At 38.0% G+C, this 27,393-nt stretch overlaps 1 protein-coding gene across 1 annotated transcript in view; it reads left to right on the top strand.

Annotated features, from left to right (window-relative positions):
- LOC127430651 (follistatin-related protein 4-like) overlaps window positions 1–27,393 on the top strand; it is a 376,155-nt gene that overhangs the window by 28,597 nt on the left and 320,165 nt on the right. The window contains exon 3 of the mRNA XM_051680578.1: window positions 5,372–5,408. Within this exon, the coding sequence (XP_051536538.1) occupies window positions 5,372–5,408 (37 nt within the window). The remainder of the gene's footprint in view (window positions 1–5,371; window positions 5,409–27,393) is intronic.

Genomic DNA, 27,393 nt, shown 5'->3' with positions numbered 1-27,393 from the left:
TGAATAACAGCTTAAATTTTAATCTGTTCCTTACATAAATGTATCATATGACTATTGCATAAAAGCCTGGATTGTTTTTATGGGTTTTAATGCCGTTTTTTGGTCATTTTGGAGCTTACCCAATCCTTATTCACTTTATTTGGAAATGAGTGGCCACTACATTTTTCCACACTTTGCCTTTGGTGTTCATCAGAAAACAGATGTTTAGGTTTGAACAGCACAAGTTAGAGTAAATGATGACAAAGTTTTCCTTTTTGGTTGAACTATCCATCAAAGGATCAATAAACTGGGAATGTTTTATATTTCAAAGATTATCGGGTGAACTTTTTAGTTGCAATCTCTCCCCTAAGTCTTTTCGAGAGTAATCATAATATTGTTTTAGCATGCAGTGAGATAAAGCCAGTCTATTGGTGTTAGAGTTAAAGACACATTTGCCAAATGAAAGTACTAATAATGGCTTGATGAGTTTATGGGTATGAAGTGTCAAGCACATTACATATTGCTTTCAAACCAAGCTGTCCCCTTCTGCATTTATTCAATTCAATTCTGAATTATTTTCACACTTGCTATTGTATGCTCATTGCTTATTAACGTAATATCCCATTGTTGTATGCAGTTCAGGGTGATGTTATTTGTATTTGTAGGTATATTTAAAGCATACACATTTATTTTTGTACATTTGGATAGACACTGAAACAATATAATTATCTATAAATGATGGAAAAGGAAGAAATACATGTCTAGAATAAACATTTGTACAAGAAAGAACACATGTTCTTTAAAGTTCAACAAGCAGGCCTAAATATACAATATAAGTGAAACACCGTAAATGTTACTTTGTAGCATTCACTCATTCACTGGTTTGTGTGTGTTTCTGGAAACAGTCATGTCTAGCTAGTTAATTTCTCTAACGATGCATTGGACTATGGTTGTTAAGCAGCAAGTTATGTCGTTGTATGGGACGTGCACCGTAGATTGATGCTTACTAGATCAGGGCAGCGTTTTCCAGTTATGTGTGTAATATGCATCAGTAAGTTAGTACAAGGACTCTGGCTGTTCTGGGTGCTTGCCGTCTGAGGCTAATTTTGGATCTCAAAGCAAACAGGCCAGATTAAGCAAATATGTAAATTATTACAACAATACAAAGTTTTGTTTGTTATTTACACATTAATTAACCATAAGTTATCAAGAAACTCACCAGCATTCTTGTTCAAACTGTATATTTCGACTGCTTCTGTAAAAGCATTTCCCTTGATTGTGAAATGTTAAACTCAATGATTCAGACAGTTGCTATACTCATAAAATAAGATGACTATAAGGTAATTTAAGGGGCTTAATTTATTGTTTTGTTGTATGTTTGTTATTGCACTTTATGTGTACCTTAATTTGAAGAAAAAAAAAGCTATTCAAGTTTGCATTACATAATCGACTATATCTACAAGCTTGAAGAGGTGTGTTCAAATTGCATGCTAGCTCAACTGAGAGAGCATTGTTCTTGCAATGCAAAAGACTGAGGTACGATTCCTGAAGAGCATGCAAGTCGACACATGAGCTGAAAGTGTCATAAATGAGCTACAAAATGATGTGATTTCTTCAGCAACTGTGTTTTTTTTACTCTATCGGTTAGGTTTGGGTTTAGGGCAGGGAGGTAGGTTTTGTTGAAATACGTAATCTGTTTGGGAGAATATTCAACTCGCTTTTAGCGCCATTCAGTGGACATATCACCTCAGAACTAATTTTCATGAGATCAAGCAGAATTGATGATTGGATTGACTGAGTGATAACTAATAGGGTATCTAATTATTAAATAATTTAAACACTATTTTGGGTTGAAATGTTGAAAGCAAATGTACCAAAGGATGATAAACTTATAAAAAAAAAAAAAACACCAACAACAGATATGTACCTTATTGCTTTAAAATGTATTACCGAAGCCCAATAATAATAGCTACTTGACTGTCCCATTTATAAGTTCTGCATGCTTGGATGATATTAGTCACTTTCACGCATGCAGCCTTTTTAAGAAAATTAACTGTAATTTTCAGTGTAAATGTCAGTTAAAATATCTGTAAATTTTGCACTGGCTATTTCCCTGAATGAGAATATGTAACAATACCTGAAAAGTTCAGTTAGGATGCTATGTGTGAACAGACTCATAAGATTAATGGATGAGGTCATGATATTTTGACATAAGACTGAGATGATTCAGTTACTCTGGAGTCAAAAAATTTAATCTAATTGGACAGATAGTATAAATCTTCCATTTAGTCGGAGGATATACAAATATTTGATACTATAGAGGAAATCTCTTAGTGTATTACGCTCCACAACTCAAATCTGAAGTCATACGGTGAGCAGCCGATGGAAATCGACTGCCCGGCCACGACAATGGACCATGAAGAAATGGAGTTGGTGAACAAATGCTCAAAGTGGAGAAAACCTTTAACGCCACATCGCAGTCTCCAACTTTTTACCTAAGACCGCACCCAAATGTACTGGGCCAGTTTCTTTTGAGACTCGAGAAGCAGCAACATCAAGGGCATCGCTCCCGTACATCCATGTTCATTTACATCTGTCATGCGTCTTCTAAAACGGAGGCGTGTGTTTCCACGTGATCGGATCGACATGACAGCCGGAGTGATCATTAGTCGTCTAGTGTGTGATGCCCAGTTTACAGTTGTCTTTATCCCTTTACATAGTTAATAAGTGAGTGATACCTAGTATATTTTGATTCTGTCCATGTTTTAGAAGTGGTGTAGTGTAATCTAGCCTTAAAGTGCTTCTCTCTATACAAGCAAATGAAGAATTTTGTCAACTGATAAAATAATTAACTACTTTTCAGAGTTTAGTGGCATTTTGGTGCTGATGTATGAATTGTGGCAAAATGGGAAAAAGACAGAATCTGTTGTGAATAGCAGACCTGTAAAGGCAATTGAACAATTTTACCGCAATTTACTGCATGTGTGAAAGGGGCTGTTGACTGGACACCTGATCATTTAAGCAGTTTTGTAGGTGGTTTTTATACTTAAATGTAATATAAACTATGGAACTCACAAAACAATTTAACAACTTTGACTTGGCTTTTAAAACTCAGTATGTCATAGTACATCATCAGTCAGGGCTGGGTCAGATCCTACATTTAAAAGGTAAACACCCAAAGAATCTAAAATTCATTAAGAAAATGAACAAGATATTGACCAAAAAGAACTGGGCTGCTACAGAAATGAAAGTAGGACAAACTCAAAAACTGTAAAGTTGCACTCTTAAACCCTGAATACTCCGCAGGGTCTTGCCCTGCAATTAGTGTATTTTAAAGGGACAGTTCACCCAAAAAATAAAATTTATTGTTTATTGACCCTTGTGACATCCCAGATAAGTATGACTTTCCTTCTTCTGCAGAACACAAATTAAGTTTTTTAGAAGAATATTTCAGCTCTGTAGGTCCATACAATGCAAGAGAATGGTGAGCAGAACTCAAAAGGTCCAAATAACACATAAAGGCAGCGTAAAAGTAATCCATACAACTCCAGTGGTTAAATCTGTCTTCAGAATCGACATGATAGGTGTGGGTGAGAAACAGATCAATACAGATCAAGTACATTTTTTTACTGTAAATCTCCACCTCTGACCAGCCCCAATCAGTAGGTGGCTGAATGTGGAAGTCAAAATAAAAGTGTAGATTTATAGTAAACATTACTTTTTCTCAGTCACAACTATCATACAATACAATACATTACAACTTTATTGTCAACCGTTGTTGGAATTTGTCTTTCAAAACCACACCTGTAACATTTACGGCAAACAAAAACAATAAAATTAGTAAAAACAATTCTAATTAAAGTAATACTAATGTTTGTCTGTTAGCCGAGGGTAAGAGTGCAAAAAAAAAAAAAAAAAAAGAAAAAGAAAAAGGAAAGAAATTAATAATTACAAATAATCCTTTACTTATACATACAAATATTAAAAACACACCATTTAACAATCATTGCTTACAACTTGTATTTTGGTTTAAAATTCCTGTTGCAGTAGGTATAAATGACCTTTTATAGATACTCTGTTTTGGCCAAAGGCATTACATAGCAACTTCCAGAGGGCGACAAAACAAACAGGTCATACAAAGGGTGAGTAATATCTTTTAAAATACTCCTGGCCACTTTTTTTATTTTTATTTTTTTTTTAAATTCTAGAGAGAAACAACTCACCTAACTGACTCTGTGGTTTGCCAATAATTTTACTCGCTGAACTAACAACTAGTATTTTTATGTTTATAGCGAAGATACTTGTACAAGGATGTTAAATTAAATGTAAGCACACTCTCAACCAATGCTCTATAAGCAATCCAAAATTTCTGACTCGCACCAAAACTACTTATTTTCCATACTAGGGACAGACGTTGCATACTTATTTTAGAAATATAATTAGTATTATCGGGAAAAAACTCAAATATGTGCCAGTATTCACAAATATGTACCATATCACTTCTGAAGATATGGATTTAACCACTGGAGTCATATGGATTACTTATATGCTGCCTTTATGTCATTTTTGGACCTTCTGATTTCTGGTCACCATTCACTTGCATTGTGAGGACCTGCAGAGCTGAAATATTCTTCTAAAAATCTTTATTTGTGTTCTGCTGAAGAAAGAAAGTCGTACACATCTGGGATGGCATAAGGGTGAGTAAATGATGACATTTTTTAATTTTTGGGTGAACTATCCCTTGAAGCTCCTTTAAAGATCCATACAAACAAATAAAAACAAAACTTTTCAGTTCTGAACCCTACAAATATTTAGGACCCCTCTGAGATGTATGTGGTCACGACATGTTGGACAGATGGGAGACAACAAATTGAATTCAATGCTCAAAAATAATAGTTCATAAAAGGAAAATAAATTACATCAAATAATTGTTCCTTTTATTTTATTGTTTATGGTTATATATCACCAATGTACATATGCAATCTTGGTTTATTAAAAGAGCAAGTTACAGTATATTAGAACAGATTAGAACTCCTCGAGGAAATCTTAACACTTAGATCAACAAGTCATAATTTACAAAGACCTGCAGATCTATGCATATTAAATTACATTTCAAATGTTCATGTGAGCATCTTTATATCACATATATTACTTATTTATCAAAATAAACAGTCTACGACTCTACAACTTTATAAAACCAAGTGACACCCATGCTTTTGAGGTTGTTTAAATTTGCAGTTTCATTGTGTGGAAGATTATTAGCTGTACTGTATCACTTACCAAATTAATCAAGCTTCCAAATGTTTTCAGAATCTCTGATTGGGCATCAGATATAGTTCTTCTGTCAGTTATGAAGAGTATCTTTAATTTGTTCCCTTTTTTTGTTTTGCAGCAATATGGACCAGCTGAAAAGAAACCAATCAGCCAATGTAAGTCCAAACTCAACTCAATACACGTACACATTTTTGTGGAGGTTCTTCATGCACGCTGGTTTATCATGTTTATCTATCAATTATTTAAAATAATAATAATAATAATAATAATTTTTCAAAAGTGGTTCGATAGACTGCTTACATTAATGTAAAGGCATTAGTAACTGGATCATGTGTGTGGTAAAGTGCTTTAAGACAGAATAGCACTGTTCCACACATCACTTATGTGGCTCTGTCTCTGGTAGTAGCACTTTTGCTTTTGACGAACATGATCACACAAGAAATCAGCACGTTAATTCTGAATGATTTAACAACTGAAGTCGGATTAAATGTGCTGAATTCCAGACAAGTTCCCTGAAAATCTCCCTCACTGTGCCTTTCTTGTCACGTTCATTTTGATCTCTCGACAAGAGAGATACTACATTTGCACAGAAGTAAGTGAAAGGCCGCTGTTTTGGTCTGAGTACTGTTATGCTTAGGTTTAGGGTTTGGTTTAGGAGTATAATAATGCAATTACTACTCAAATATTTCTTATAAATTCAACACTCTTTACCTTTAACATCACATCCATTTAAAGAATAAGTGAAAGAATGCTGTTGCAATGGTGCACATGCGTAGCACTGTAGTTCCAGCTTCCACTATGCTGGGGAAAGTTCAGAAATTCAGAAAGCCTACTGATTTTATCTAACATTTAACAAAGTTTGCATCTCAAATAATGTTTCCTATGTTTCCTACGTTTCCATCCAATGATTTTTTGCGAAAAATGTTTTAGCATCAAAATAAAGCTGATGGAAACGCAAATTATCACAAAATTTTCACAAGTGTCGACATAATATTTTTCCGTTTAACTCTAGCGCATAAACTCTATATCGATACATCAAATGTCATGAAAAACTGGTTTGGAAACACTTTTGTCACGAAAATTGGCATTAACGCAAAAATGTAATGTCACATGACAGAGTTTACCCCAATCGTTAGCCTGTGTTAAACATGACGACAAGGAATACATCATTGAAAGACAATTTATTGTACGTGATTATGGATTGATCTTAACGGCATGCAAACGCATCTTCGTCATGACACTTCCAGGAGTGCTAACACACATATCTCGTATCATGCACCTGTCATCGACAAGTGCACGGAGAACAAATGAATGGCCACTCTTTGTGATTAATCGCGGTAGATATCCGTTTATTTATTAAAGTTGCTTTTCCACACCATTCAAAATAATAGACGGCAGTCATGGAATTAGCCCACAATACAAAAAAACATTTCTGTGCACAAAGATGTTTAAAAAATAAATACACAATACTAGGAGAAAAACATCAGTGTGCTTTTTTGGAACACTAACATATAACCCAATTCTATTAAATTATTGTTTAGTTTACTTTTGAAAAAATGCTGGCAAAATTCCCTGTATTAAATTTAAAAAAATTACCAAATGAAAATGTTTTTTTTTTTTTTTTTAAGACCTATATATGCCTTTTCTTTACACAATCTTAAATTAGCCGTACCCTGTTCTGTACGAATAAAGTCGGCTGAATGACATTCTCAGAATGTTCTACACTTTTTCAAGACTATAAACTATCAGAACTATTTGTCCAATGCCGAGTTCACTTTCAGAAAACGAGCTTTTGAACATTTTAAAATGTTTAAATATTTTAAATCTAACCCTCTTTACCTTGGATCACAGTTGCTGAGCTTCTTCAGAAAATGTAAATTGCATTATGATGCTAAAATTAATTTTAGATGAAAATCAGGTTTAGTTGGTCGTTAAAAGTTGCTGGACAAATATACGGGACATAATGCAGTTGTGATGGCAATGCTTTAGATAAGATGATTGTTCAAAATAGCCTAGTGAATATCAGGAATGTATCATATGTAAACCCTGATATTACACTGCATCAGTTTTTCTATAATAGCTGTACACACAGCATATACACATCGATGGATGGTCCTGATACTAAGACCGAATGTTTCCCCCACTATTGGTGCAGGTTGCCAACTTGAACAGGGCCATGATGATTCGCTTTCAGTGGCAGCCTGCGATAGGCACAACATCAGGACCGATATTACAGTCCTATCAGAAAGGCAACAGTTCACTTTTCATTGCAGTTCTGTCTTCTGATTGCATTTATTTGTGAAATTAAAATGACAGTAAGCTGTTTAATTTCAATGAATTGTCTCAATACTCTCCCCATTTTACCAAAACTTCGGAGGAAAAAAATTAGGGACATCTGGGAGGGGAATTAGCGATAAACACACATTTCTGTATGGAAACGGCTGAAGGGCAGATTTCTTTTGCGATCAACCAAAACTTATGCGACAAAGTGTTTTTTAGGCATGACGTCATCACGCACACCATTTTTATCAATAAAAGGACATTTGAATGGAAACAGGCAGAAGACGGCAAATTTTGCATTTGTTTTTTTTTTTTTACGCATTTTCACTTTTTCGATAACAAAATAGCGCGAAAAGTGGATGGAAACTAGGCTACTGTCTAGTGCATTTTTCTCAATGACTCTACAAACTTCTACAAATCTACTATCCGCCTTATGGTATAAGAAAGTGTATAACTGTACAAAAATAACTGTACCATTAGATTTATAATGAGAAAGATCATAATATTAGATTTAATTCATGACATGGTGATTTTAACGATGATTGGGGTCAATTGTAACACTTGAAAAATCTAAGATATTAATCTACTGTATCTCACATAAGAGCACAGTTATCAATGCTTTAATGCCCATTAATGTTTCTGAATATAATTTTTAACCTTTACATTGTTAATTATTCTAACTGTCAGGAATAATATGTGTTTAAAGCAAAAGTGGGACTTGATAATATCTGAAGCAAATTAAATCATTTTCTAAAATATGTTGAGCAGCTGATGAGTCAAGAACAGTCTTCAGCTAGATACTTAAGTGAAACAAAGTTAATTATGCATTTGCAAGATTATTATTATTATTTAAATCATTCATTGAACTTTATTTCCTAACCATTGTTATGATTGCCCTCGACCTCACAGCCATCATAAAATATTACATGGTAGCTACCAGTAGTGTTAACATCTGTCATTCATGTCAACTTTCAACCAACAACTTGAAACGCACTGTATATTAGTTTGAATTCAAAAGCATTTAAACTTTAGACTGCAGAACTAATATATATATATATATATATATATATATATATATATATATATATATATATATAAATGGTTATAATTGTTTATAAATAGTTCATTATTGATTAATAAATAATTTACAAATGCGTTATAGAACATTAATATGCAGTTATGTAACAACAATATGTAAAAAGGGTGACTTTCATGATACCTTCCAAATAGTGAGCCATTTTACTTTACATGTTATAAAAACACCTGTTCAACATTAATAGCTTATGAAAATGTACCTTAATGTAAATTGGACACACATGAAGCATTTATTGAGGAGTTGGCAACATTACAAGTCTTTTTACACAAAGTTCAGTATGTTTAATGGTCATCAGGCTTTATTATATGATATATGCTGTAAATGAGCCTGAGGTCACGAAAAGTGTTTTTTGCTGAGGACTTTTTAGGTAACTAAGACTAGTTAAGTTGGGACAGCACTCGGAGTAGCACCACTCTTTTGACATCAACATGACAAGGAATGTGAAAACACAAGTGAGGTGCCCCCCCCCCTTTTTTTTAATCCCACTATATTAGTCTATTTTTGCTGCATTGTGACATAAAACATGAATTAGGACATTTCATTTATTTTTTTTATTTTTTTTATTATTATTAATAGAAGTATAAATAAGTTATGTATTAAGCATTTATAACATGTAAATTAAAATGTTCACTATTTGGCATGCATTGGATAAAAGTTGCCTCATTTATGCATGTTGCTATTACTGCATATACATGATTTATTATGCATTTGTAATGACTAATTGGTCATTAATGAGCCCCTTTATAAACCCTTAACTAAGGGAACATGAATGTAAAGTGTTACCAAATTGGACATAATTGGGGGTTTTTTCTCCTAAAATTAGATTTTTTGTAGAAAACTTAAAATTATCACTTCTTTTCCACACTCTATTGAGTATATGCAGAGTAATGGTCATCATTCTAGTTTATTTGTGATTGATAAAATGTGTGTTACAGTTGGCCAGTTGGTTAGTTGGTCTCACGTAATTGTCCTTTTACACCATTTATTTATTTATTTTACTCTATCTGAGGGACAGTCTTAAAGTTAATATTTAACATCAGCATCAGCTATATAAATGTGATAGAGCCTTAATGATCATACATTTATAGAAGTGGTGAAAAGCATTGGCCAACTATATTTACTCTGGATTTAGATTTAGTCATTGGTAAGAAAAAAAAAAGAAAAAGAGAGAGTAATAAATGTATCAAACAGATCAAAATGAACATGTAGCGCAAATCAGTTTAAGAAAAAGTTTCCCATCCTTTATAGTGTAAATAGACAGCTTCCCCAACAACATGTAAATTATGCATTGATTTCTCCCTGGGGACTAATTATTCACTGGCTTTTTTTTAAACATAACCATGCAATGGCATGTGTGATTTTTATTTTCTTTGCACAATGGGAATCACATAATGGTCGCTTATGCATCCGCATCTGCGTATCACCGTATGTTAACTGTTATCTCAGTTTCCCTTCCTTGCAAAGAGGCCTTTTTGTTGTCATGTTTGTGCATCTCACCAGAGTGTGATATTAATCAGACTGGCCCAGATTTTGAACTCCATGCATCTACCCAACCACCCACCCATTTGAGTGGATGACCAGACGATAACATTGCAAACAGGGCAAACAGAGCTGACAGCCTTTTGGCTTCCACACAAATCATAAATAAATAACGTGCCACAGGCAGCACGCCTCATTGTTGAAAAGGTCACTCGACGAGAAAGACAGAAGAAATCTTGCGGAAAAAAAAAACCCTTTTGTAGTAGACACAATGCACAATCAAGTCACTCCCAGACAGCGCTTGAAGCATCATGATTAATTTAACCTTGAATCCACATGGAATCTCAATAAGAGGTTTGTTACTGTCACAAATTAAACAATATCATGAGGCGAATCCATTAAAAAGTCCTGTGGTTTGTTAATGCACTAATTGGGAGGGAATTCGATAAGGCGAAGCAGCTAGCTTGGCTTTGTTGCATGTCTGGGCCATGAGAGAGCTTTGGACTAGTGAGAGCACAGTGTAATGCATTAAGGGTTTCTGAAAATGGAATGATAATTTGTTGGCATTGCACTGCAGTCCTACAGACTAAATTTGGGTGTTTCTGTGTACTGATAAAACCGTTTTTGTTTTGTTTTTGTTTTGTTTTTTGGAGAGAGAACATGAGAGCTACTTACTATGTTTCCTTCAACCCTCAAATGCATGGGTGTTTTGCCAAACATTATTACATACCTAGGGTCTTTGGCGACCCAGCATGTGTATCTATGAAAAATGGATCTACAAAATGCCCAGATAGGGTAACATTTTCAAAGCATTTCTAGCATCAACTAAAAATTAATAGAATAGTATTATATAATATCAGGTTCTTTTTTCTTTTTTTTTTTCCCCAATTTGGAATGCCCAATTCCCAATGCGCTTTTAAGTCCTCGTGGTCACGTAGTGATTCGTCTCAGTCCGGGTGACGGAGGACGAATCCCAACTGCCTCCGTGTCTGAGACGCATATTATCACGTGGCTTCTTGAGCGCATTGCCACGGAGACATAGCGCGTCACGCCATCCACCACGGCAACCACGCTCAACTCACCACGCGTCCCACCGAGAACGAACCACATTATAGCGACCACGAGGAGGTTACCCCATGTGACTCTACCTCCCTAGCAACCGGGCCAATTTGGTTGCTTTGGAGACCTGGCTGGAGTCACTCAGCACGCCCTGGGATTCAAACTAGCGAACTAGCAAACTTCAAGGGTGGTAGCCAGCGTATTTTATCACTGAGCTACCCAGGCCCCCACAAATCAGGTTCTTAATGTGGAAAGGAGGAAGCGGGGACCGGGTGAACAATCCACGTTCCAGCATCACATTCAATACACGCACTGCTTTTCAGCAGACACGTTCAAAATAAAGACACACACACACAGAAAGCTTTGTGGGTCTCTCTCTCTTTCTCGAACTGGCATCTCCGGCTCCTCTTTGTCCCTCTCCCGGCTGATTGAGGTAACTCAGTGCCAGGCATCCATCCTAACGGCCCGGCCCCGCCCTCCTCCTCATCACAATTATACTTTGATGTTTTATTTCTCAGATATCAGAGATGATGTAACAAATGATAGAGCAGCGCTATTACTTCCATGCTGAATTTTGATGAGCCGCAGCTGGCTGTCAAACACATATTGAGCTACACATAACACATAATCGACACAAATTTATATTCTCAAGCAACTATTGCCCTAAATGGGCACACAACGTTCAATAGTACACCTAAATGGCAATAACCATATCATATTGTGCATGAGTTGTACTTTCTATAGTTTACTTCCACATTGCTTTTACATCAAATAACATTGTCAAATGTAAATCAATCACTAAAACAACAGCGCCACCTTGACGAACAAATAAACTGTATAATACGTATGTGTACACACATATGGAATACTGATAATTTACCATTGTTGCGTTGTATTAATGTACTATTTTTTCTTGTAATAAACAAAGAAATAGATTTTTTGTGAAAGTAAACATATAAATATGAAATAATCATAAAAGTGTGATAATTATGGAAGCGCAAATATATACTGTAGATTACAACACTATTACAAATCTGGAGTCACTAACGACCCTAAGAGGTGGGACCTCTAAAAATGTGGATGATGTAAAGGGGTGGATTGAAGTCCTAGGACACTGAAGACCAGAGGCATGCTTTTAAGGGTTAAAGGGTCAGTTGACACAACATATATATATTAAATATATACATATAAATCCATCCACCATTTATTTCTCTTTTTCTTCAGTGGAACGCAAAAGGAATAAAAGCAGAATGTATTACACTGCTCTTGAATGTGTATGGTGATTTATGCTGCCAGACTGCAAAAAGGACAAATAAAGTACCATAAATTTTGTTCGTACAACTTGGCACTGCATGTCAAAGACTAAAAACAGAGCGGACAAAGTGAAAAGTACGTGTTTTAAACTGGTAATCTGCCGTTTTCATCATGGTTTGTGTGAAAGTGAATAAAAGTCATTGTTGTTTTATTGCCTCTAGTGTTCACGTCACCAGGAAACTGCCGGGATATGTACAACGAGTCATGGTAAAATAAAACATTTAGGTATAGTAATGTGATTCAGTGAGACTAGATTGTATAAATAACCATCCACTTTTGTTGTATGGAAAAGATTTTCAGTCATACTGTCTTGGAATTATGTGAGATTAAATGTTGAGAGAATTTACATTTACATTACATTACATTTATTCATTTGGCAGACGCTTTTATCCAAAGTGACTTACAAAAGAGGAAGACACAAGCGAATCGTCTTAAGGAGACAGTGGTATGAAAAGTGCCATATTACAAAGTTTCACTAGCATCAGAATAGTATTCAAAACAGATTAATGTGAAACAAGAATTCAATTTTTTTTTTTTTTTTTTAATGACTGGTTAAGTGCTCATGGAAAATATGTGTTTTTAGTTATTTTATGAAGACAGAGAGTGAGTCAGCTTCACGGATGGAGTTGGGAAGGTCATTCCACCAACGTGGTACGATGAAGCTGAAAGTCCGGGAAAGTGTTGTTGGTTCTACTGGTTGTTTAGATCAGTGTTACTATCAGAAATAATTCATTATTATTTCTTTAGTTATTAATTAATATTTAAATTAAATAATAGAATCTAACTCATTAAAGCCTCATACGGTGCACCAGTAAATGTAGTGCACTACATTCAGGAGCGGGTTTGGTTATTAGCAATAATTAATAATTATCAAAGATAATTATCAATTATTAAAATCAATAGAACATTGATTTGAATCAATGTTAGCTCTTTTAATCCTTCACATCAACAATCAAAGATAACCATCAAATTCAATAGAATATTAATTATTATCAAAGATAATCATTACTTGTTCAAATCAATGGAACATTGATTAGAATTAACACTAGCTTATTGATCCTTCAAATTCAACAATCATCAAAGAAAATTATCAATTATCAAAATCAATAGAGATTAATATTGCCGGGGCACCACCCTGGAATCATGGACTAATAACCAGACAGTATAACAGTCTCAATATTAGATTGTTCTCTTAAGAAAATCGACAATCAAAATTAAACAATGAAGGCTTGAATCCAAGCACTGACATCCCCTGCCAGCATTTGACACAGGTGTATGCAAAACAAACCAAAACACTTCTCTTTGAAATATAACAAGTTTATTTATGCAGTAATATCAATTAATAATCAATAAACAATACAGTGCAGTCAATAAACTTCCAACTACAAACTAAACAGTGACATGATTAGATATGGTAACCAAAAGAAGCCTATAACACATGAGAGGAATGTGTGTGTGTGTGTGTGTGTGTAAGGAGTGACGCGTACAAAATGGCGGACGTGACTCTTGTGGAGAGTACGTCATGCGAGATTTTACGGCCAGAGAATATGGCTGCGAATGTGGGCAGAGAGAAGCCGGTTAATGATGTCTGCCCGTTTACTGTGTGTCTCCACTTGTACGATAACATAGGGACAAAGCTGAGCTTTATCACGAAGTTATCTACTAACCAAAAGTGTGTGCGAAACTTTTTGGAGGGGTCGCGTGTGTGTGTGTGGTTAGTATGAGAGAGAGAGAGAGAATAAAGTGGCGGCATCAAAGCCGGTTTCGCGATTGTGGGAGAGAAAGCAGCTGTTAGTTTATCACTCAGAGACGCGGTGGACGGCTCGTAAACCGTCCCGTGGTCTTTGGTTCTTTAATGGATAAACTCAGTGTGCCGGTCTCACCCACGATGGTGGAAATACACAACAGTCCAATGTGGTTGGACTACAACACAGCAGATCTCATTCGTGATAACAGAACATTACAGTAATATCTTGAGTATTATTAGCAGCAATGAGTGCACTCAGCGGTCTGTAAGCTGTACAAGAAATAACCTTGATACACAAGAATAACACACTATAATATTCTATCTCTACCCAGACGTAAACCTTTTACTTGAATCGCATGAGGATGCAGGTAGAATGTGTGTTCATCCGTCCTTTAACTCCGACTCGGTTCCTCGAGGCTCGGGTGATGACGGGAGGCCGTTTTCTCACTCTGTCGGCGGACGGTACGGCTACTGATTCTTGGCGGGCTGGCGGAGAAATCAGCGATGTCGACTTGATTGAAGAGGGAAGAGAAATTTTTTTCCCTTCACTTCTGCAGGCAAATGGATGAAGATGCGGATTGCTCGGCTGTCTCCTTTAGATCCGTTAGAGTGTTCAGTGGAACACAGAGTAATCTCAACTCGTCCAGCGAGATGGAGATTGTATGGCCACAGTTTCAAGTTGGATGTTACTTCCTTGTGTCACAAGGCTACACCTGAGAGCAGCGATGAGCTGCGTCTACACACGGCGAGCAAAGTTGCTGGAAGCAAAGCCCAGATGGATCTTAGAGGTATTTCTACTCCCGATTACATCATGGTTGAGGGGTGTTCTGTCTTGTGCCTCATCCAATAGGAGTTGAGAGTTCGATCCTTTAGTGAGCAAGGCTTCATGGGATTTGTAGTCTGTTTTGGACTCCTTTTATTTGAATTTGTTGCGGTTTTTATCAGTAAGATTTATGACTTTGTGTGGGCCTCAGTTTGGTTTTACACCTGTGTTAGGCCTGCCTTTGTCTTCTATCTGAATTCATGAGACCCAACAGTGTTTTGGTGCCTCTTTGTGTTGGTACAACAAGGCAACATTCCTTAGCTGACCGCAGGCTTCTAGTGGGTGCGTAGCTCTGCATAAATGATTTTAGGTATGCTGGAGCAGACCCAGTGACTGTTCTGTATGCCAGCATCAGAGCCTTGAATTTGATACGTGCATCAACCGGCAGCCAGTGGAGAGAGATGAGGAGTGGTGTAACATGCGCTCTCTTTGGTTCATTAAAGACCAGACGTGCTGCTGAATTCTGGATCATTTGCAGGGGTCTAAATGCACATGCAGAGAGGCCTGCAATGAGAGCGTTACAGTAGTTCAGTCTAGTTATGACAAGTGACTGGACAAACAGTTGTGTGGCATGTTCAGAGAGGAAGGGTCTTATCTTCCTGATATTGTAGAGTGTAAATCTACATGATCTTGTGGTCTTTGAGATGTGGTCTGTGAAATTTAGTTTGTTGTCGATGGTTACCCCTAGATTTCTGACCGTTTTGGAAGGCGTTACTCTAGTTGCACCAGCTGCATGGTGATGTTGTGTTCAACAGCAGGGTTGGCTGGAAAGACAAGGAGTTCAATCTTGGCTGGGTTGAGTTGCAGGTGGTGTTCCTTCATCCAGGCCGAGATGTCTGCCAGGCAGGCAGAAATTCAAGCAGTCACTGTGGTGTCGTTGGGTTGGAAAGACAAGTAGAGTTGTGTGTCATCAGCGAAGCAGTGGTAAGAGAAACCATGTGCCTGAATTTACATTTTTGGGTTGGCTGTTCTTTAAAACAAGGCCATCACTTCAACGTCTGTATTATAATATAACAATACAAGTGATGAAACAGCTCTGTAACATGCAATGATGTACTAAAAAAAAAGAAAAAAAAAAAAAAAACAGTTGCTAGAGGCCTTCCACTCTCGCATCAAATATTTGTCATGAGCATTAAACAGATGCAAACAGACAATAGCTACCAAGAGAAAATATTCTGGCCCCATTTCACAAAATCTATCACCATTTTAAAATGCAGTATGTAGAAGCTTTTTTACGATCTATTGAATGCATTATTGCCTGCAAATAGCATCGATTATCCTTGTGGCCTTGAAATCAACTGCACAGGAGTTGGGTTTATTCCAGAATCGACCACTGAAGCTCTCCAAAGAAACAGACGTTGCCAAAATGCAGTTACAGTTAGATATTGCTGAGCAGTTACAGTCATACGTCACTGTCAGATTAGTGGAGCACGAGTCTCCAGAGGTGGATAATTACATTATAACCAGGTCCAATAAAGTTTTCACACCTCACAGTCCATAAAATTCAGTGACCAAAATCAGTGAGCCATCAGAAACGTATCATAATGTTGAATTATGATGGCCGATGTTGAACATTGTCTGTCAGAAAGGGTTGAGAGTTCTTGAGATAACCCTTCAAAATAAAAGGAGCAGTCTTTGTAAATGACACAGAAAAATACAGTTAAAAGCATATTCTCTCGCTCATGTCGTTCCAAACCCATTTGACTTTCTTTCTTTTGTGGAACACAAAAAGATTTTAAGCACCCTAAAAGTGGTCCTTACAACTCATGCACAATGTTCCAAGAAGACGAAAGTAATTTGTCCCTCTTACTTTTAGAATTTCAATTTGAGAACTCAATGTGAGTCAAAAGAAATGGCAGAAGGGGCTAAAAATGTTTCATCCAGGCAGTCGAGGAGACACAGAACAGAAGTCTTTTGTATTTTCGTGCAAGAATGCACTAAGCCTATGCTCAAGTTTGGCGAAATCACGTTCCCTGTCAAGCACCAATGATATAAACAAAGACAGCACATTCATAAGAAGTTGGTAGTTTAAATGGACTGTATGCAGTGAATTAGAAGAATAGAAAATGTGCATTAAATGCATCCTTGATGAATGCCAGGCATATTTCTATGACAGTGACATGCTCCTCTCGGATGCATATAAAGTGTGATTCTCTTCTGAATTTGGATGTACGCTCAGTTAAATTATTGGGAATGTAAGTATTATTAATCATTTTCATCTACTGACACACAAATCATGGCTAGTATTAACAGTGATTGTATCGGCACGCACTTCACTTCTACCGGTCAATTTTGATAAAAAATAAAAAAATCATGTATTCAAACACGAAAAAAAAAAAAAAATCAAACAAATATATTTCTAAATTCAAATTACACTTTAAACTATACAAAAATATAATCAAAATAACAAAGTGGTACAAAAATCCTAACAAATCCAGACATTTTAGTCTTTCCTTCTTCCACCGGCCCCTTTTGCAGTGACTTAAAAATCAATCTCAACAACAGGTGGGAAATTACTAGTAGGCTATAAATTAAATCATAAATACAATTGTAAATTTACAATATTAATAATAATACATATAACAAAAATAATAATACAAATAATTGAAAAAATAAACCATGACCTCTAGAAAGTTTAAAACAAAAATCAAGTGATTACCCCTGAAAAATTACGATTGTAGGGGACATTAGTTGATGTTCTGTACTTTCAGAATTTGGACATGAACTTTATTACCACCTGCTGGTGGAATCTTCAAACTGCAAACGCATTTAAATTTAAACTTTGCGCTGAGTTAAGAGGTAGTATTGAAAGGTATTAGCGCAACAACCTGTTTCTCAGGAAAGCACCACTTCATTAACATACTTATACCCACAGTTTGCGTGCATACACCCACAATAGTGCAAATACTCCCACCCATGCCCATTTGCGCTTTGCGCTGGCACGAAAATTGCAATTAGAATTAGCACTCTGGATAAGATGTTGTGCACAGTCATAGCATGTAGCACTGTGCTTTGTGCACTCATGAAAATAGAGCCCCAAGTTGGAAACATTTCAATGCATGCTGTGCTTATTTTTTTTTCTCAACAGTTTCTGTTTTATAGTGCATAGCTGATCATGTTAGTTTTCTCAATAATTTTTTTTTTTACTGTAAAGTTGAATTAATGAATCACATCTGAATGTTCTCTCTTGGAGTAATCTGAGCTTGAGTTATGGCTCTGGATCTCATCTATTGAAGTCCTCTGGAGCACTTTGTCACTGTACAGTGGACAAACTGTATTTGCATATGTCAGGGGAAGTGGAAATATTCTTCAGAGACTGTCACATCAACTTACATTACTAAGTAAACAGCATGAGTGTGAATGTCTGTATGTTTCTGACTTGTTATAAATGTTATTTGCATGAAGAAGTGTTTATGCTACCGAAGCACAGTTCATTCGTTCTTCTTGTGTTCATGTGTATATATATATACACACACACACACACTACCGCTTTTTCAAAAACTTTTGAAACACTTGACTGAAATGTTTCTCATGATCTTAAAAATCTTTTGATATGAAGGCATATGCTTAAATGTTTGAAATTAGTTTTGTAGACAAAAATATAAATGTGCCACCATATTAATTTATTTCATTATTAAACTAAAATGTAATTAAAAAAAAAAAAAAAAAAGTTTTTGAAATTGATGACTTGGACCAAATAATAAAGAAAAGCTGCCAATAAGTGCCCAACATAGATGGGAACTCCTTCAATACTGTTTAAAAAGCATCCCAGGGTGATACCTCAAGAAGTTGGTTGAGAAAATGTCAAGAGTACATGTCTGCAAATTCTAGGCAAAGGGTGACTACTTTGAAGATGCTAAAATATAACACAGTTTTGATTTATTTTGGATTTTGTTTAGTCACAACATAATTCCCATAGTTCCATTTATGTTATTCCACAGTTTTGATGACTTTACTATTATTCTAAAATGTGAAAAAAATAAATAAAATTATAATAAAGAATGAGTAAGTGTTTCAAAACTTTTGACCGGTAGTGTAGGTGTACAGGTGTACCTAATAAAGTGGTCAGTGAGTGTGAATGTATATACAGTATATACATATACAGTATATATGTAAATTTTGACCGTGGCATGACTATAGTTGCCAGACGGGCTGGTTTGAGTATTTCTGTAGTCTACAATAGCAGAAGACCACATCGGGTTCCGCTTCTGTCAGCCAAGTGATATCAATATACTATATAGGACAGCATGTTTAATTATTCTTTAAAAAAATTCTAAATAATGCCTTATTTTTGTTTTATTATTATATAATAAATAATAATGACAGTTCCCACAGGAAGAAATGTATTACTCAGAAGTTATTTTAAATAAAACAACCGAGAACTCGTACAGTATTAAAAGCGTGTAATTTCTGAAACAGAATTGCATAAATAATGATTGTTGGGTATGTTACTAAAAAAAGTAATCCACAACAAATTACTAATTATTTTCCTAAAATTGCTATTGGATGACTTTAATGATGACTTAATCTAAAAAAAAGTATTCAAATTACTAAAAACTTCATGTTATTTACTAAAACACTTTAGTAGGCTGGGCGATATGGCAAAAAAATATAATTAATGGGTGATTCACGATTCGAGTTTTTCAACTTTTAAATGTACTCCAAAATAATTCAAATTGTATGTTCTTTATTAGAATTCAAGAAACCTGTTTAAAGAAATCCAAGTTCTTTTCATTATAGGAAACAAAGGTGTGCAAGAAAAGTGTTCAAATGCACCACAGGGGGAAGTTGTCAACAGAGTGTAAATGTAGAATAAATTAAAATCTAATAAACCCAGATGTTCAGAAATAATAGAATAATAAAACTGCAAAATAATTCTTAGCGAATGTAGGTATTCACCTTATCTAAACCAAGTCTGTATAGAAAGTTATCTAGAAATCAATAACTATAAATTGTCGAGTTTATCTAGAAAGTTATCTAGAAATCAATATCTATAAATTATCAAGTTTATCTAGAAAGTACTCATTGTATACCAAACAATTTGTGTGTATATTCATAAACTTCTGCAGAAAGAGACGCGTCATCTAGCAGTTCACGCTGAGCAGCGCAGCAGCAAAATCACTTGCCAAATGTTGGCTATAGATGCAGTATACTTGAAACACGTCACAGAATGGCAGATGTTTGATTCTCCAATATATTGCCTCTCCATGATTTGAAATGAAGTGCTCAAAACTGTCATGTAACTAACGCTTTTTTATGGGTAAAAAGGAAGAAGACCGTTCATCAACATGCGCATGCCATTTATGGTCTTAAGCTGGTGCATACCTGCATGATGGATGAAGTTGAGCTACAATCACACTGTATAACTCAAAGTTATTTTTATTGGAAATTCTGTTTGAAACGACCTTCCAGCATGACTTTCACAATTGTTCTCCCTTCGAAGTGCCCTCCTAAGGCATTATTTATGATGTTTGGGACACAGGATTGGCTTTGTGTTCGTGTAGAAAAGGTGAGTTATTTTATTATTTACAAGCGAATATCTTTGTTATAACATTTTCCAAAGAGAAATTTCACATATGGCAATATATGTAAAACATAATATGCATGTTAATGGTTTTCACTGATATAAAACGTTTTCTGTACTCTACATACAGTATATGCAACATATCTGCAGTATTTTGAGTATAGTGTCTAAAAGTGCTATGTAATTTTAAAATACATTAATTTACATATTTCAAAATATTACACTTTCATATATGTAAAACATAACTTCCCAAATCACAGTGTAATTTTATATAGCCAATATGCCCAAATAAATGAACAATAATTGTAAAAATATACATGTATGGCTATATATCTGATTTCTGTATGGGATAACATGACTGTGTAAGTGGTTTTGTGTTTATTGTGAGGTGTTCACAGAAGTAGAATATAATAGAATATGGATTATTCTCAATAGGCTTTGTTATAGAAAACAAATGTATCCTTCTTGTTTGCAATAGTCTTTCCATTAATGTTTGCAGAGGAAAAAAACATAGACCAAGGTAGGAAATTACACAAAATGTTTATTAACAAAAGTTATGTCAGTCAGATGAAATAATAGAAAATACATGTAGAGGTTCTAAGCATGGGAGGTAAGAAGGAAGTGGGAGCCGGTGTTGCAGTCCGTGTGAGTGTACTTTTATTCTTTCAGATGAGACATGAAACCGAGGTCCTCACTCTCAGTCGTCATTCAAAATCTCAAAGAGTAGGGGTGTAACCCCGGTGTCCTGGCCAAATTCCCCCCCCTTAGCCCTTATCCATCATGGCCTCCTAATTGTCCGCTGCCGTCGCATCATCCAGGTGGATGCCGCACACTGGTGGTGGTTGAGGAGAGTCCCCTGTTCACTGTGTAAAGTGCTTTGAGTGTAGTATCAGAAAAAGCACTATATAAATGCAGCATTCATTTATTCATTCTCAGGGCTTTTACTCAAAGTATTTCAGTTTATAAACACAGCTTCAATGATACTAGTCAACGTAAACTCAATAATGAATCAAAACGGCTTTTCAGCGTACAGCTTCTGGCTGTGTGTCCGCGTCTCGGACTCACTGTGCCGGTCTGGTGTTCCACTGACCTTTTAAAGCCTGTCTCTGCCATCACTGAAATGAGACAACCCCCTCTCTGATGCATCCATCTGCAAAATGAAGGGGAGAGAGGTTTGGAGCATGTAAAAGCGGCCTGCCACAGAGTGCAGATTTCACTCTCATGAAAGCCTATTGGCACACCTCCGTCCACTGGACTGGATCTGGTGCCCCTTTTTAGTGAGATCAGGGGGCTGGTGACAGCAGAGAAACTAGGCATAAACCTTCAGAAGTAGCCTCATAAACTGTCTCACCTCCTTTTTGGTCTTGGGTTATGGGCAGGCCGCTATCACTGCAGTCTTATCAACTTGGGGCCGTACATGCCCATGACCCAAGTGGAAGCCCAGATACTGTACTTCCACCCATCAAACTGCACATTTTTTCGAGTTTGCCGTGATCCCCGCCCGCCTCAGCGACCTCATGATGGCTCTCAGATGCTGCATATGCCTCTATCAATCATTACTGTATATAATAATATTGTCTTAATAGGCAGCGGCCTATGACTCTTATTCATGAGGTGCTGGAATATGGTGGGAACCCTGAACAAACCGAATGGAAGAGTGACGAAATGGTGTAATCCGAACGGTGTGGAAAATGTAGTTTTTTCTCAGGATAATGGAGTTAAGGGGATCTGCAAACACTCCTTTGTTAAATCCAGTGTCGAATAAAATTGAGCTGCACCCAACTGATCGAGTAGCTCGTCAATTTGGGGCATTTGTTATGCGTCAAATTTAGACACCGCGTGGAATTTTCGATAATCTATACAGAACCGGACTGACCCATAGCTCTTGGGCACAAGAACCAGGCTGGCCCAATCACTGTGCGATTCTTAAATTACCCCCATCTCGAGCATTGCCTCTAATTCATCCCGAATCACTTTTTGCTTGAGTTTGGGTAAGCGGAACGGCCGACTACATACTACTATTCCTGACAGAGTATCGATATGGTGTTGTATGAGGTTCGTTCGACCAGGAAGAGGAGAGAAAACGACTGCAGTGTGTATATATAGTGTATGTATATACTGTATGAGCTGGGACGGTGAGAGGTGGTGAATGGATCGGCTTTGAATTTCACCTTTGGCCCGAGCTCCGCCCTCTCCAGAACTACCGTCGCCATGGTCATGGGGACCGCCTCTCTCCATAATTTAAGGAGGTTGAGGTGGTAAATTTGATATGCTTCGCCTCTATCTGTTTATTCAACCTCATAATCGAGATCCCCGATTCGCCGTGTAACCTCAAAGGGTCCTTGCCATTTGGTGAGTAATTTTTAGCTCAAAGTGGGCAGTAATACTAGGACTTTGTCTCCCGGTGCAAATTCCCATAGCTGGGCACACCTATTATAGAGCCGGCATTGTCTCTCTTGAGCTTGAAGCAAATTTCACTGTGACAACCGACCCAGCGTGTGTAGCTTTCCTCGAAGATCAAGTATACTGAATTTCATTTTTGCTTTGGGAAGGTCCTTCCTCCCATGCCTCCTGTATGACGTCAAGCACCCTGCGGGGCTGACATCCATACAGGAGCTCAAAGTGGGAAAACCCTGTGGAGGCTTGCGGTACCTCCCAGACTGCAAATAATAGGGGTTCCAGCCATTTATCCCAGTTTCTAGTGTCCTTGCGTACAAACTTACGAATCATATTTTTTAGAGTTTGATTAAATCGTTCGACCATCCCATCAGTTTTTGGGTGGTAAATGCTGGTGCGAATCGATTTAATCCCCAGCAATTCATAAAGTTCACAGTGTACGTGGCATAAATGTTGTGCCTTTATCGGTGAGGATTTCCTTCGGAATCCCCACCTGGGAGATAATTTTGAAGAGTGCCTCCGCAACACTGCATGCTGAGATGTTGTGCAGAGGCACTGCTTCTGGATATCGCATTGCATATTCCACCAGGACTAATACAAACTGATATCCACATGCTGACTGTTCTAATGGCCTGATGAGGTCCATACCAATTCTTTCGAAGGGGGCCTCGATTAATGGTAACGGCTGCAATGGTGCCCTTGGGGTGGCCGGTGGATTTACCAACTGACATTTGTGACAGCGCACATCCCCGTGAATGCCCGGCCAATAAAAGCGGGCCATTAACTATTGCAGTGTCCTTTCTTGTCCTAAGTGACCCTCCATAGGATTATGGTGAGCCGCCTGGAAAAGTGTTTCCCGACGGCTCTTCGGGACTGATAACTGGATTATATTTCCATGGGTTTGAGTGTCCTGTGTCACTCGATACAACCGGTCCCTAATGATTGAAAAATATGGATATGTGAGTGCGATGTCAGGCTGAGCTGCTGGCCATCGATCACTCTCACTTGGTCAAAGGCGTGCTTAAGGGTTTTGTCATGTGACTGCTCTAGAGGGGAATTCCCCTCTGGGAATTCCCTAAAGGTGGGAATGATGGAGGATTCCCTTCCTGCATCACTCTGACGCTGAGCAGACATAGATGGCGCCGGCTCTGCCTCCCCAGCCATCATGTCACACATCACACACCAAGATTTTGGTTTACAGGACCCATCCACACAAAATGCTTTTAATAAAGTTTTAAACCCGGCCAATTGGTCCCCAAAATCAGTGGATGGGTGAGGCGGGAATTAACTGTGGCCTCCACTGTGCTTTTCCCCTTGGAACTGAATAATGGTTGTCACTACCGGATACTCGTGAACATCACCATGCACACACTTCACCATCACCTTGTGATTTGCACCCAAAGCCCCATCATGAACCAAGCCATGGTGAATTGAGGTTTGATTACAGCCAGAATCCACCAGGGCTTGGTATGTACGGCCTTTAATTCTTACCGGTATACGGTATGTCCCTGCTCAATCGGGGGCGGTCTGTGGCGTGTCAGGGACCTGGAGCCACGTCCCCACCTCCATCACTGAACACCGCTCTTGGGTGGTTCCTGGCTCCCCGCAACTCCAACAGACCGGCTCAGGCTTTCCGGTTGCACTCGTGGTGGCGAGACATCATCCTGGGAAGGGCGACGGAGAGGGGTGGGGGGTTGGGCAGCGTATAGTGCAGCCCGTGGAATCGGGGTGCTGGTTTGGGTGGAAACACTCCCCGTTTCTGGGGAGCGGGTATAGCAAGAGGGAGAGAGTGAGAGAGGTGTGGACTCCTGCTCGCTGGCTTCCGGATAAGTTGCCATGTGGGCTTCAGGCAGCTGGACGGCATCATCCACTGATGTGGGGCGATGGCACTGGACCCATTCTGTGGTTCCTCGGGGCAGACGAACTGTCAACTGTTCCAACACCATCAGATCGATGACATCCTTCAAGTCGCAGCCTTCCTCAGCTATCACCCACTTCCGGCAAGCATCACGGAGTTACTGGTTAAATGTGAATGGGCAGCCGGCTTCGCTGAAGATGAGGGAGTGGAACCACTGGTGATGTTGTTCCGGCGTGCGGCCGACCTGTTGTAGGACGGCCACCTTCAGCTTTGAGTAGTCCAGGTGATCCTCAGCGGGTAGTTGCTGTGCTGTGTCGTGAGTTGGGCCTCCCCAGTAAGCAACGGCAGCAGGTGGAGGGCCCATTGTGTTTGTGACCAGTCATAGGCGGTGGCCGACTGTTTGAACAGGCTCATGAACGCCTCCAGATCGTCCTGGGGCCCCATCTTTGTGAGCACAAGGTGCGGCTTCATTGCTGCTTCTGGGGCTGTGGCGGAGGACCCGCCTGGAGCTACCCAGCTCCGTAAGGCCTGCCGATCCTCGGCCTGTGCTTGGAGGAGTTCCTGGAAGCACCACTCCTGGGAGAGGAGGGCTTGGTGGTGAGTCTCCTGGATGCTAGCCAAGGCACAGATGACTTCGCCCAGTGGTGAGGTGTCCATGGCAGCCAGTCTTCGTCCCAATCCTGGGTTTCGGCACCAGTATAAAGTTCTAAGCATGGGAGGTAAGAAGGAAGCGGGAGCCGGTGTTGCATTCCATGTGAGTGTACTTTTAATCTCAGGGCTTTAACTCAAAATATGCTCTCCAGCAAATATTTCAGTTTATACACATAGCTTCAATGATACTAGTCAACATAAACTAAATAATGAATCAAAATGGCTTTTCAGCATACAGCTTGGGGTGTGTGTGTGCATCTCGGACTCTCTCTGCTGGTCTGGCATTCCGCTGGCCTTTTAAAGCCCTTCTCCGCCGTCACTGAAATGAGACACAGGTGTTTAGAGTCAATAATCACCAGGTGATGGCTCTTACCGCTTCCTCTCTCCCCACTGACAGACACACGACCATGTCCCCCTCCACAATACAGTAACCAGTCTGTATTTTCTGAATTAAATGTTCTCTGACTTCTGCTCCTGCAGGATGCATTCTAACTTGACGTGGGTTCAGTGCATCATCATCATCATTAGCAGCAGCATCTTCATTATCATCAGCACCAACATGACCCCCTCTTCCTCCTCAGGAAGTGAAACAAATTTCCGTGACTGCAGTGTTGTTACTGGTTTTTTTGAGGAGCTTTGGGGAAAGTCAGCGTGTTGTTCATAAGCTGTAACAGCAAAGGTGTTGCTGCTTCCACAGCCTTGCTGACCTAAGACTTGCTGAGCCACAGGCCATCACCAACCACCTCCATAAAACTTCCCACAGCACAATAATGCAGTGCAGCTAAGAACTGCACTGCTGGACTTAAGGTGAAGTTTCCTCTTGTGGCCCTCTGAAGGTGTGGTTTCACAGTCTACAGCAATTCAAGGATCTTGGTCCTTGGAATCCAGAATTTTCTTATGATGTTGTCATCAGATAGAGGGTCAAGTGGGGATAAATTTGTGCTTATGTTGGCATTTTTATACACTACCTGACTTAAGTGTCGCCTTCTGTGCTCAAGCTGTAGGATTCTTTGTAAAGCTGCCATTGTTGAGCATTTGATACATACATATATATTGTATTTGTTGAGAGTCATTAATACACCTGCTACTGATGCACCTGAGGAATGGATAGAAACAACTTGGTGGCTAATAATCATTCAAAATTAACTAGCTAAACATGAGTTATTCATAAATGATTTATGACAGTAATAGGGCACAGCTTAATTTGATTATCAAATTACTGTATTCATCTGTTAATGGATATTTGGTTTTAAAATAGGCTGCTTTCATGCTGTTTTTTTTTCACAGTTTTCATGCTGTGGTTTGGGAAAAATGAGAAGTAAGGCCTCTGTTTAGAACTGTCTGAGGATTTAAATAAAGGATTTGTTCTGTGTCATGTTTGGCTTATATTATCATGGCTATTATCTTGTGTGTATTGAGAAAATCTTTACATAGCCAGCTTTAGTTACTTGACTGTTGTAGTGTATGAGATGGTGGGTCATCACCACTGCAAAACAATAAAGGTTTGTATTTCATTCCACACATAGGATTCTTAATCACACTTATAGTATATAATTTATTAATGACATTATTCTGGTAGTTGTTAATGAAGTAATGACATTCCATAACATGGTTCACATATTAATTGCTTACATTTGATCTGGCATTCCAGTGCTACTGTTATGCATATGTCACAAGTATCACCTATTATGTGCTCATTTCTACATGTTAAACTACTGGATGAATTCCCAGTGTATTAGAAAAGCACTAACTCAAAACTAACTAAAAAATGAGTATTATCAAATGGAGTATTATATTTTGTATTTTAATTCAGATTGTGAAGGGTTTTAACTTCTCTGTCACTGAAAAGCATGCAACACCACACAGCTTCACCAGAGCCCTATTTGCCAGACCCAGTCTGTATCTTTCACTC

Source organism: Myxocyprinus asiaticus, chromosome 40, assembly GCF_019703515.2.
Source record: "Myxocyprinus asiaticus isolate MX2 ecotype Aquarium Trade chromosome 40, UBuf_Myxa_2, whole genome shotgun sequence".
Taxonomy (NCBI): Eukaryota; Metazoa; Chordata; class Actinopteri; order Cypriniformes; family Catostomidae; genus Myxocyprinus; species Myxocyprinus asiaticus.
The sequence above is the reverse complement of the archived record's forward strand: the minus strand, read 5'-3'. Positions and strand labels throughout refer to the sequence as shown.